Source organism: Nyctereutes procyonoides, unplaced genomic scaffold (genome assembly GCF_905146905.1).
Source record: "Nyctereutes procyonoides isolate TBG_1078 unplaced genomic scaffold, NYPRO_anot_genome, whole genome shotgun sequence".
In the NCBI taxonomy this organism is placed as follows: Eukaryota; Metazoa; Chordata; class Mammalia; order Carnivora; family Canidae; genus Nyctereutes; species Nyctereutes procyonoides.
In genome coordinates, this window is record NW_026575029.1 from 5,504,590 (window position 1) to 5,516,345 (window position 11,756).

The 11,756-nt window shown below is 42.0% G+C and overlaps 1 protein-coding gene across 2 annotated transcripts; it reads right to left on the bottom strand.

The window, feature by feature from the left end:
- Positions 1-8,128: 8,128 nt before the first annotated feature.
- CDKN2AIP (CDKN2A interacting protein) lies at positions 8,129-11,470 on the bottom strand. Of its 2 annotated transcripts, none has more exons than XM_055315654.1 (3): positions 11,039-11,470; positions 10,452-10,582; positions 8,129-9,983 (listed from the first exon to the last, which is right to left on the bottom strand). In XM_055315654.1, exons 1-3 carry the CDS (start codon positions 11,296-11,298, stop codon positions 8,638-8,640), a joined length of 1,737 nt encoding a protein of 578 aa, XP_055171629.1. In that variant the 5' UTR covers positions 11,299-11,470; the 3' UTR covers positions 8,129-8,637. The 2 variants fall into 2 exon arrangements, with proteins under 2 accessions (XP_055171629.1, XP_055171630.1); XM_055315655.1 differs by having other exon boundaries at positions 9,848-9,983; positions 10,483-10,582.
- Between the last annotated feature and the right edge of the window lie 286 nt (positions 11,471-11,756).

Sequence of the window (11,756 nt, forward strand, 5' to 3'; positions counted from 1 at the left end):
CACCACTTTCCATTCTGCATCTGCTCAGCAGGAAAGCAGTAAACACTTGTCATTTATGAAGTTAAAAAGCCGACATTCATAAGATAAATGGTGGTGGTGCTGGTGGTGAATTTGAATCTCTATATGGTAGGCAGAATGATAGACCTCCAGGATATCATGTCCTACTATGTCTTAAGCCCTGAAGCTTGTGAATATGTTACATTACATGGCAAAGGAGAATGAAGATTGCAGATGGAATCAATAAAGTTGATCAGATGATCAACTAATCAAATTATCTTAAAATAGGGTGATTATCTATGTGAACCTGATGTAATCACAGGGGTCCCTCTGAGAGTAGATGGAGATGTCAGGGGTAGGAAAAAGGATGTGATAGCAGAAGCAGGGTCAAGGTGATGCTATTTGAGGACTTGATCCACCATTTCTAGCCTGTAGATAGAGGAAGAGGCTAAGGAACAAGGAATATAAGCGGCCCTTGGAAACTGAAAAAGGCAAACCGATTCTTCCTCCGAGCTCCCAAAAGGGGACATAGAGCTGCCAACAACTTGATTTGAGCCCTGGAGACCTACATTGGACTTCTAATCTATAGATTTGTATAGTTTAAGCCACTACAGTTTTGGTAATTTTTTATAGCAGGTGTAGAAAATCAATATGTTGTTAATGTTATTTTGGTTTTCCTGTTATAGGTCAAGACTCAGTGGAAAAGCTTTGCTTTGATATATGATGGCATGGATTTCCTTACATGGGATAGAATTTTAAATTCTAAAGAATCACCAAAGTCTACACAAAATTCATAGGTCCATTTGATGGGAACAAAGTTGCTTGAGCTGATCTTATTTTCTATGATCCACTCTTTCCCCTCTTGCTTTATACCGACAGAGATCAAAAGGGGTCAGCAATTTTCCCTTTCACTTTTCTCCTAGACCCAACATCACTGAAATTTATGGGATGTCCAACTTCTGAAGGATGTACTATCTTCCATGATTTTAGAAAGTGAAACTCTTAAAAATCTCTGATTTATGTTAGCTCACCTCAGCAAAGTTAACAATCAGGAGAGAATTAATGGAGCAAAGAAATAGATCGAAGGGAAACAGAGACGGATGGTGGGTTTACATTGAATGTGCAGAAGCAAACCTGATAATTAAGGGACATTATCTGTCTGTGGGAGAGAACACAGAGCAGATTCTCTGTTATTCCATATCTGAGCTGACATAATTCTTCATCTGCCTAGTTCCTAACTTGCCCCCAAGCTTTGTGAATGGAGAAAAAAAATCCTTAAAATAACTCAAGTAGGTAGTGGAAAGGGAGGTGGGTGGGGGGTTAGCGGACTAGGTGATGGGCACTGAAGGGGGCACTTGACGGGATGAGCACTGGGTGATATGCTATATGTTGGCAAATTAAACTCCAATAAAAAAAACATAACCCAAGTAACTTTGCATCAACTGATATGATTTGATTTTACACTGTTGTCTTAGAATAATTCTTCCTAGACAGGAATGTGTTGGGCAAAGTAATTCATGACTAAGTATGTATAAATAGTGCCCCCGACATGGTCAAGTACCTTTAACATACACTAGTCCCAAGAACAGTTTGGTTTTTTTGTTTTGTTTTGTTTTAAAGATTTTATTTATTTGAGAGTGGGGGAGAGAGAGAGCAAGCACCTGCATGCCAAGAGCAGAGGGAGAGGGAAGCAGACTCCCCACAGAGCAGGGAGCCCAACATGGGGCTCTATCCCAGCACCCCGGGATCATGACCTGAGCCAAAAGCAGATGCTTAAGTGACTGAGCCACCCAGGTGACCCTAAAGTAAGATTTTTAAAATAAGTTTACTCATATAGCAATCTCAGGGGGTTCCAAAAAGGGCCACTTTGTTCCACAACTCCAAGGGACATCATTCCTTGGATTAAATGACATCCACTGCATTCCATGTGAATGATGCCCCCTGGTGTTGTATGACTCTGTGGCTCTGGACTTAAGATCCTGATGCCTTCAGTACTTCTCTTTGTTTGGATCTCTTGGACCTCACTAAGGAGTGACATGCTCTTTGATTACAGTCGGGATAACAAGGCAGGCTCAGTAAATGAAAACTGTCATTACTCCCACTGCTGCATTACTGACCACTGAAGGTCATGCTATAGACTAGAGATCAGGACCCATGTGTCTCATGCCTGCTTCCCTTCTTTACCCTTCTTCGCCTCAAAATCTACCTTGCTACCCCTGGTATGGACTTCCCTAAAGTCATATAATCCTTTCCTGGCCTGTAGGAGTTATAATAGCAGAATGACTGCTAAAGAATGTGAATTATGGTGGGGGGGGGGAAGGACCAGTATTTTCAAAATGTGTCCTTATTTTACCTATATTATATTTCTCTTGATTGCATTGAAGATTTTGAGATGAAAGACAAGGACAGAAGGTGTACATACTTTATCCTATATTGGTTTCACAACTGCAGGTTACTATTGAGCACATTTGGGAACTCCCTCATTGAACGTGGCCCACTGTCAGTGCACACAGGTAAGATAAACTAGAAATGCCTCCCTGGACCTCTATTAGTTCTTATTTCATGAAAACCAATTTTCTTTAGCTGGTATACAAAAAAAAAAAAAAAAAAAAAAACCTTAATGATATACAAATGGTGAAGGGTAATGAGACAGGATTCATAATTCGTTTCAACCATTGATTACATCATTGATTATACCATTGCCTCTGTGAATTGTCCTTTGAAGTCTACAAATAGAATGGCTAGAAAATATTTTACAATAATTATTTCAGATACATAGTTGAGCAGTTTCCTTTAAAGTTTACTTCTTTAGGGATGCCTGGGTAGCTCAGTGGTGGTGAACCCGGGATCCTGGGATCTAGTCCCACATGGGGATCCCCGTGGGGAGCCTGCTTCTCCCTCTTCCTTTGCCTATGTCTCTGCCTCTCTCGGTTTCTTGTGAATAAATACATTTTTTTAAAAAAATAAGTTTACTTCTTTAGAAGCTTCCTAAATAGTCAAAGTTTCTCAAATTTTCCTCAAAGTGTGATTACACGTAGTACTTTCTGGAACATAGGAAACAAAGATCATGGTACCGCATGTTTCATTGGCGTTCACATTGACCGCCATAGATTAGAACCAAGTCATAGCTTAGTCTTCGGTGAGAACCCTGGATTTGAGTCCGTGCTTCAACATAACACTAGTTCTGTGATTTGAGAGAAACAATTCAAAATGCTCATCAGGGGATCCCTGGGTGGCGCAGCGGTTTGGCGCCTGTCCTTGGCCCGGGGCGCGATCCTGGAGACCCAGAATCGAATCCCACATCGGGCTCCCGGTGCATGGAGCCTGCTTCTCCCTCTGCCTGTGTCTCTGCCTCTCTCTCTCTCTCTGTGACTATCATAAGTAAATAAAAATAAATAAATAAATAAATAAAAAAAAACAAAAAACAAAAAACAAAATGCTCATCAGTTGTCTCATTTGTAAAGATCAACAATATCAACCTCCTCATAGAGTTCAGGAAGGCTTAAATAATGCCTCAGTATGGGTTTGTGGCCAGCTCAGTCAGTAGAGCATGTGACTCTTGATCTTAGGGTTGTGAGTTCAATTCCCACGCTGGGCATAAAGCTTACTTAAAAAAAAAAAAAAGAAAAGAAAAAAAAAAAGAAAAGACAGGCAAATTAACACATCGAAGGCACCAAATAAATGGTAGCTACTCACATGGGTGTTCTTGCAATACTGATAGTCTTATTTTGTAAACTAGGTATGGACATTCAACTAATAAGTATTGGATTTTGTGCACTTCCACAATTATATTTCACAATAAAAAAGAGATGGTAGCTATCTTTAGTTTTATTAAAATGTTAATTTATGTGATGGTCCTTTAAGGCTTACTGGAGTCCCTACTAATTACAAATCCTATATGGTATACTACTTAAAAACAGAGTAATTAAAAAAAAAGAGTAATTCCGTTTTGTAGTAAACTGGTGACTTTCTAATACTTGTTGCAGAAGGAAGCTACCTACAATGAGGCTTACAGTTGTTAAGCCCCCTTCTGTTCATGGTCCATAGAGGTGCTGAAGGAATTCTGGAGTGCCACCCTTCTTGAACTAAAGTAGTTATTTTTTTAAAAAATTTATTTATTTATTTATGAGACACACACATCAAGAGGCAGAGACAGGCAGAGGGAGAAGCAGGCTTCCTGTGGGGAGCCCGATGGAGGACTTGATGCCAGGACCCCAGGATCACCACCCGAGCCAAAGGCAGATGCTCAACCACTGAGCCACCCAGGCGTCTCTAAAGTAGTTCTGCTCCTCTGTTTTATATACTCAGGGCTCCTATTTTTCTTTGAGGATATATGGCCAAAGTAAAGTTTGAAAACCACTGATTACATATTCAGAACTAGGGTTTTATCATTTCGGTGTGTCTAAGCCGTGGTAAACTGATGTACATGACAAATTGTAAGGAAAACACTAGGTGGTTCTTAGCATTTTGGCATGTTACTTTACATCCCTTTTCAAGTTTTATACATTCCTCTTCTATATAACACAGTTTGGTGTATTTACCACTTATGTTGTGATTAGTTTGGTTGCTTCCTAATGACTGCTAACGTGGATTCAGATTCTACTCATAAAAATTCTACTCATAAAAATTCCAAAAATCACAAAAGGTATGTGATTGCTTCCTGTTACAGTTCTGGCATATGAAATCTCTAGTTTTTTAAGAGCGTCCTGTATGTAACCCTTCCTTTTCAGCATTACATTTTTTCCCCTTTCCAAATTAGCCAATTTAGTTTGGGACTTTGTCCACTACTTTCTTGTTTTGTTTTGTTTTTTTTGGTGTATAAACAGGAAAGGAACAGATAAAGAAAACTTTAAAGATTAATATTCATTTGCAGGTAATAATTCAATCTTTTTTATTCTTTTTGAGAAACAGAAAAGTAGAGTGGTATTAAAGCTGGTAAAATGGGAAGCAAAGTAAAAAGGAATGGTTGCAGCTCGTTAACAACCAAGGTGCATCCAAGAAAGCCAGGAAAACATGAAATTCTACCAATATCTTTCATGTAGAGTAGTGGGAAAAATCAATGGCTTGACGACCCCTGCGACTTTCTATTTTTGCTGAAATGGTAAAAAGCTACAAAGAGCATTTCTATTCACCAGCTATATTAAGGATTTTTCAAAAGTCATGGCTGAAATTGATACCCAGAGATTTGCCAGTGAAGTGAGTCAATATAGGACTTTAGCACAATCTTTGAAGAAAAATACTCCAAATTCCTCTTAAACTACAGTGACACAATTGTAGGACTGACCTGGTTCCCAGTTGAAGCTGGCTTTGGTTACCTTCTCACTGCTGTTACTAGGATCTAAACAGCTAACAGCTAGCAGAAGTGTGTACCCAAGAAAGCTGCACTTGGTAAGAAAAACAATGGTCCTTTCACACATAAATTGGAGGCTTTTTCTATGTATTTTATATACATGTGTATACATGTGTATATGTATATAATACATATAAAAGGCCTTAGAATTACAGATATCCTTATGACAATTACCCTAGCCAATGGGAGCAGTGTCAGGCCCCCAAAATCCTAAAGTTTAGGATAAAAATTCATTAATACCATTCTTCAAAGTCAATTAAGTTTACCATTAAAAGAAAATCCTGGGGATCCCTCGGTGGTGCAGCGGTTTGGCGCCTGCCTTTGGCCCAGGGCGCGATCCTGGAGACCCAGGATCGAATCCCACATCGGGCTCCCAGTGCATGGAGCCTGCTTCTCCCTCTGCCTGTGTCTCTGCCTCTCTCTCTCTCTATCATAAATAAAAATTTTAAAAAAAAATCCTGATTTTTAGCACCAACAAGAAAAATCAGTTTTAAGACATCATCTCACCTCAACATTTAAAAAATGAAATTCAGTTATTTCCTATCTTGATTACTCCGTGCAAAGTGAGCAAGAGCATGAGCGGTGGGGGAGGAATGGGGGATGGTGGTGGTGGTGGTAGGGAGGTCAGGAGAGGGAGAAGCAGACTCCAGAAGCAGGTTCCTTTCTCAGGGCACCCAATCCCAGGACCCGGGGATTATGACCTGAGCAGAAGGCAAAATGAAGGCAAATCTTAACCATCTGAGCCCCAGGCACCCCTACGGAGCTTTCTTTAAAAACTAATTTCAGGGGCACTTGGGTGGCTCAGTTGGTTAAACTCAGGTCATCCCAGGGTCCTGAGATTAAGCCCCACATCAGGGTCTGCAGGGAGCCTGCTTCTCTCCCCACCCCCCAATGGGCCACTGCTCCCCTTGCTCCCTCTCTAATAAATCTTTAAAAAAAATTCAGTTGCACTCTGTAAGGGTTAATTCTCTAGGTGAGAATATTCAAGACATGCAAATACCAAGTAGAAGGATTCATTAAGGAGAAGAGCTCCGCATATGACTCACTCCAAGGAAATGAGGTTTTGGGAAGATGTTTTGTCACTTAATAAAACTGGTAGAAAACTACTGTCTGGAGGATTTTCAGAAATTTTAGCATTTAGAGAAATGAGAAAGATAAGCAAGACAACAAAGCAAGAGCTAGTGCTCTGCAATCAGATATGGGCTTGTATTCATTCCTTCACCAAATTACTTCTGTTTCAATTGAAAAATGGGCCGAATAATAGCTACTCCTAAAGTTGTGAGGCAATGAGCATACATAAGCAATTAACTAACTATGGTATATTGCACCGTACCGGACAGTTTAAACGTATCTCCTTTAATCCTCACAGCTCTTTGCATAGGGTGTTAGTCCTATTAGTCCTATTTTACGGATGAAATTTAAAGGTTTTACTTCTCAAAAGGAGCCAAGATTCGATCTCAAGAATAACAGATTGCTACCCAAACCTTGTTTTCTTCTGCACTATACTATCTTGAACTATTGTAAAATACGCATTTCTATCAGGGAGGCTTTACATTTTTATTGAGTATTTTATAAGCTTTTCAAAGACTATATAGCAAATATTTGTTTATAAACATTGTTTTTACACTAAGCAACTTCCTCCAGTTCTACCTATCAAAAAGTTACAATTTAAAATATTTTCAGTAATGTTTATACTAACTTGAAATAATTTAGATTTAGAAAACTGCCAAACCACGTAATTAGATACATTACAGAAATTTATTTGTCCTTTGTAATATTTGGCTCGCTTTTCTGGCAATTGTCCCACGAAATACACATTCCAAGACTGAGGAAAGTCAAGTAATCAGAAGTGCTTTCATGACATTCATGTTATTGCTTCTCGCATCTAAAGGCAGCCCACTTACAGAATGTAGACTTTGGGATCTAATTTCACATCCTCAAAACTAAATCATTGAAGATTATCTGGTAAAATGAAAGGTGATCATTTCAAGTATATAAGCATCCTTGTCTATTTCTAGAATGTAAAATTGAAGTAACTTCTGAAAATTGTGCTACTTATGCTCAATTTTCCTATCCCAATACAACTAGCATATAAAAGGGCATTTCTTTGATTTTTCTCTCAACATTATTGCCACTACTGCTCAAGGTGCAGCCGCTAGACAGAAGGCCATAAAGATAACATTCTGGGTGAGTCTGAAGAAAAATTAAACAGAATATATAAAATAAACAGAATCACCTAAAAGACACCAGATTCCATTTCATTACTAACAGATGTAATTCAACTGAACAAGCTCCTAAGAGCTGTGCGTGGCTGTTCCCAGTGTTCTTCTAGACTTACAAATTAAAAAACCATCTAGTTCTAGATTTACAGACTATAACCTCTCTATCCATACAAAGTTGTGTATCAGCTATGAAAAATTACCTGATTGTAATTCCTACTGACGAGTAGTGGGAAGCCCATTTGCAGGAACTCATTCTGACTTAGAGCGGGAGAAGAAAAACACAACTTCTTGAAAAGGTAAAATAGCTTAAAGCATTTAATATCTAAACAAATCAATCTGTTAATAGTAGTCACAAAATATGCTTAATATAGAAACCCACATTTATGTCTTTAAGAAAAAAGTGTAAATTTTATTTTACCTCAAACATAAATTAACCCACTTAAAGAATCTGCAGCGGTCAAAATCATGGTGAATTTTAAACAACTTCAGAATAAAATTACCTTAAGTACTTTATACTGCTTTATATCTAAAAAATGCTTACAACTTCTCATAAAAATAGTCTGAGGCAACTATTTTTTCTTTTATTCTTTAACAGACATGTTCAACATTATGGGCAACATTCTTAAAACCTTAAGCTTCACAGACTTTCAGACATTCAAATACTATGGTCCCCTTTTCTTTGATGTGGAGGTTTATTCAGCTAGGGAAAAAAAAAAAAGCATGGTAGACAACTTAATACATTTTCACCAAATTGAAAGTAGTACAAAAGTTTTAAGATTCTACAGAACTACACATCGTACCTAATGGATCATTAAAAATAGAAGACAGTATTTTCTTCAGCAAATAAAACAGCATAATGGTATGCTGTTAAAGCATACTTTTTAATATGTACTGTCAATCATAAATTATTTACAACTTCTACTGTGTGAAGAGAACTAGAATGTAAATTTTCTGCAAAACTGGAAAAAAGCAATACAAAATTTGTGAAAGCCTGTGTTTCATATTATACAAAAGTAAACCAGTTTTTCTCTTCAAATACCAGACATATGCAGTGGTATTCTGGATGAATTATAACAATTCTTGAGGATGTTTTAATGCTGGCGGTAAGTTTACCGGCCTTGACTCTTCATCAAGGAGGACCAGATCTTCTATTTCACTGCCTCTGTATTTCCTTTTACATATCTTTACCACTACTTTCTTCTTGAGAAATAACTTCAGTGCTTCTCTTGATGCAACAGCTTTTGCGTTTTCTTTGCTTTTTCCACAGCCAGTGCCCAAATACACAGACTTGCACCTCAATTCACAAACAATACTTTCTTGAGAGCTTTTATTTTGAGGCAGATCTGCTAGTTCTTTTAGCGGAACAAAAAACACATCCAGTGTTGCCTTCAGAGCTTCAATAGCTGCGTTTAGGAGCTCGCCATGATTCACATTGGGACTAAAGCCACCAACAGCTACCAACTTCCACGCCACCGTCTTATACAGTCTGTTGAAAAACGGCTGTTTCTGTTTCACATCTTCATTGGTTAACTTGCAACAAGAAAATTTGACAGAACTCTCACTTGACTGTGAAGTACTTTTAGAAGGCAACTGTGATGTGCTAGTCTGAGAACTACTCTTAGCAGCCAGCTGGGACACACTTGCTAAGGAAGTGCTTTTGGAAACTAGAGATCCGCTGGTCTGGGAGCTGCTCTTGGAAGCTAACAGTGATGCAGCTACCTGCGAAGTGCTTTTGGAAGTCAGCAGAGATGTACTTGTCGATGTGCTGCTCTTGGGAGTTAGTAGGGATGTGCCTGATGAGGAAGTATTTTTAGAAACAGATGAAGAAACACTTGCCTCTGAACTAGTTTTGGAAGTTAACCCACCTGAAGCTGTCTCTGAACTAGGCTTGGAAGACAACAGTGGCAGCTCTCCTTCTGAGCTTCCAGAGGAGCCCAACAAGGGCACCTCAATCTCCGAGATACTTTGAGAAGCTGAGGCTGAAGAACCTTCCAAAGCACTCTTTTTAGGTGATCCACTTTGTTGTCTGGAATCAGTAGATTGGGTCATGTGACTATTCACACTGGATTTCAACAACGAAGAAACAATTGAGGCTGAACCATGTTTATCTGGAGCTTCTGATTCCAAAGCTTTTCCAGACCCTGCCGCTGTTACCTGAGAGGAAATGCTGCTACTATTTTGGCTGGAAAGAGATCGATCTCCATCACCTGTAGAGCTATTCTGACTCGAGGCGCCAGAGCTTCGAGTGGCGTTCCCACTTTCTGGCTTCACAGATGACCCCGTACATGTTGAGCTGTTTTCCTGCTGAGCTGATGCACGTTCTGTTTTGGCAGAAAGTTTTGCATGCTCTTGCTCAACTGCAGAATTGTTTCTTCCTTCTAGGAGTCGTTTCTTCGCTGGCTCTTCTACCCCTTCTAAAAAAGAAGGAAAACAGATATGTGACTAAGTCTAGCTCATACGCATCACCTGAAAACTTACAAGACAGATACTTGTCAAAAGAAAGGCAGAAGTCCAAAAAAAAAAAAAAAATCAGGACTAGTAATTTCTTTAAGAAAGAAAATGCGGAATAACTTCATTAATTTCTTACAACAGTGTTGAATAATAGAATTTAATTTCTGATGTTAAACAAAATCAACGGCATAGACATTCGACACTTGAAATCTAACGTGGTCAAAGTTAACTATCAAAACCAGTGCCTGAAACACACACACACACACACACACACACACACACACACAATTTAGGCTTTAACATTCCAACTTGATTAATAACATCGTATACATTCTAGCTTGTTAAAAAAAATTAGTTAATTATACAATTCCTAATTATGTCAAACTTATGTTCTAAACTCCTATGTATGTTCACATCTATGATCTGCTAACCATTGCTACTCGATATCCCTCTTTTCTTCACCTTGGCAACCAGTTCGTCTCTTGTTGTATGGATTGGAGCATCTGTCACTTTGATGCCTTCAGCCATACTAAGTATTTTATCCATAACTTTTTGTGGGTACCTGAAAGAGGAAAAACAAAACAAAAAACAAAAAAAACAAAAACAAAAAGACACTTTTAAAAAGTGTTTTTCCCCAAGCTACCACTCTGGGTGTGCAAACACAAACAAACAAAAACAGGCCACAGGAACTGCATTTCCTGGTTGTGATCAAGAAAAGTGTACGACCCGCCAGGAACTTTCGGTTTCCTGCAACCCCAGAAACCCACGCCCCAGGGGCAGGGGGGCGGGGTGCTCCCCGAGCGCGCGGCCGGCCGACCCCCAGCGGCCTCCCCCCCCCCTCCCCGCCCAGCGGGGGGCCGGCTGTTGCCCGCCGCGGCTTCTGGCTGAGGCGCCCCGCTCGCCCTCAGAGGGCGGCCCGAGCCGCGGCTTCCCGCGCTTCCCGCCTTCCCCTCGCCGCTGAGGCCTGGGGGCGGCTGACACAACCGGGAGGGCCGGGCAGGGGCGCTTCCTCACTCACCGGCACCCGAGAAAGACGTGGTTCGCCCAGGCCATGGAGAAGGAGACGAGCTGCTGCAGCTGCCGATGGCGGCTCCCGCTCTCGGCGTCGGCAGCTGCCTCCGCGTCAGGGCCGGTCGGGGCCAGGCCCCCGGCGTTGCGGAGCAGGAACTCCCGGCGGTGGCGCCAGTGTTTGTCAGTCTCGCCGTCGCAGCGCAGCGCCTCCACCCAGGCGGCCGCCCGCGGGTTCTGGCTCAGGTACTCCGACACCTCCTGCGCCATGTTGGGCCTGCGGGGCGCGGAGGCCGCGAGCAGACGCTGCGCCGGGAAGAGAGGCGGGTGCGCGCGGGCGGCGAGCGGCCCTGTCAGCGCGGCCTGCACCGCGGCCCTCCGGAGAACGCCCCTCGCGACGCCCGAACGCCACACAACAGCGCCCGCGGCCGCCGAACCGCCCACTTCCGCCCGCCGCCGGCTCCTTCCCTTTTATAACCTCGCCGCCGCCGAACGCCCGCGCGTCCTTCCGGCGCGGGCCGGCTCTCCCAGGACGCTTTGCGGCGCCCCGGCCGGGCGGCGGGGGAGGGGGCGGAGCGGGCGAGCGCAGGGGGAGGCGAGCGCTGGCGCCTCCCGCTCCCGCCTCCCGCTCCCGCCTCCCGCTCCCGCCTCCCGCTCCCGCCTCTGCCCGGGGCGCCCCGGCTCCGGCGCCGGCCTCGGCGTCCGGCTCGGCTTTGTGACGCCGCGCG

What these genes read in the sequence shown, in the direction of transcription:
- CDKN2AIP (XM_055315654.1), bottom strand. Translation starts at nt 11,298, where the DNA reads ATGGCGCAGGAGGTGTCGGAGTACCTGAGCCAGAACCCGCGGGCGGCC. An exon ending in CACGTCTTTCTCGGGTGCCG is followed by an intron (nt 10,583 to 11,038) that starts GTGAGTGAGGAA and finishes TTCCTCTTTCAG; the next exon opens with GTACCCACAAAAAGTTATGG. An exon ending in AGGGATATCGAGTAGCAATG is followed by an intron (nt 9,984 to 10,451) that starts GTTAGCAGATCA and finishes CTTCTTTTTTAG; the next exon opens with AAGGGGTAGAAGAGCCAGCG.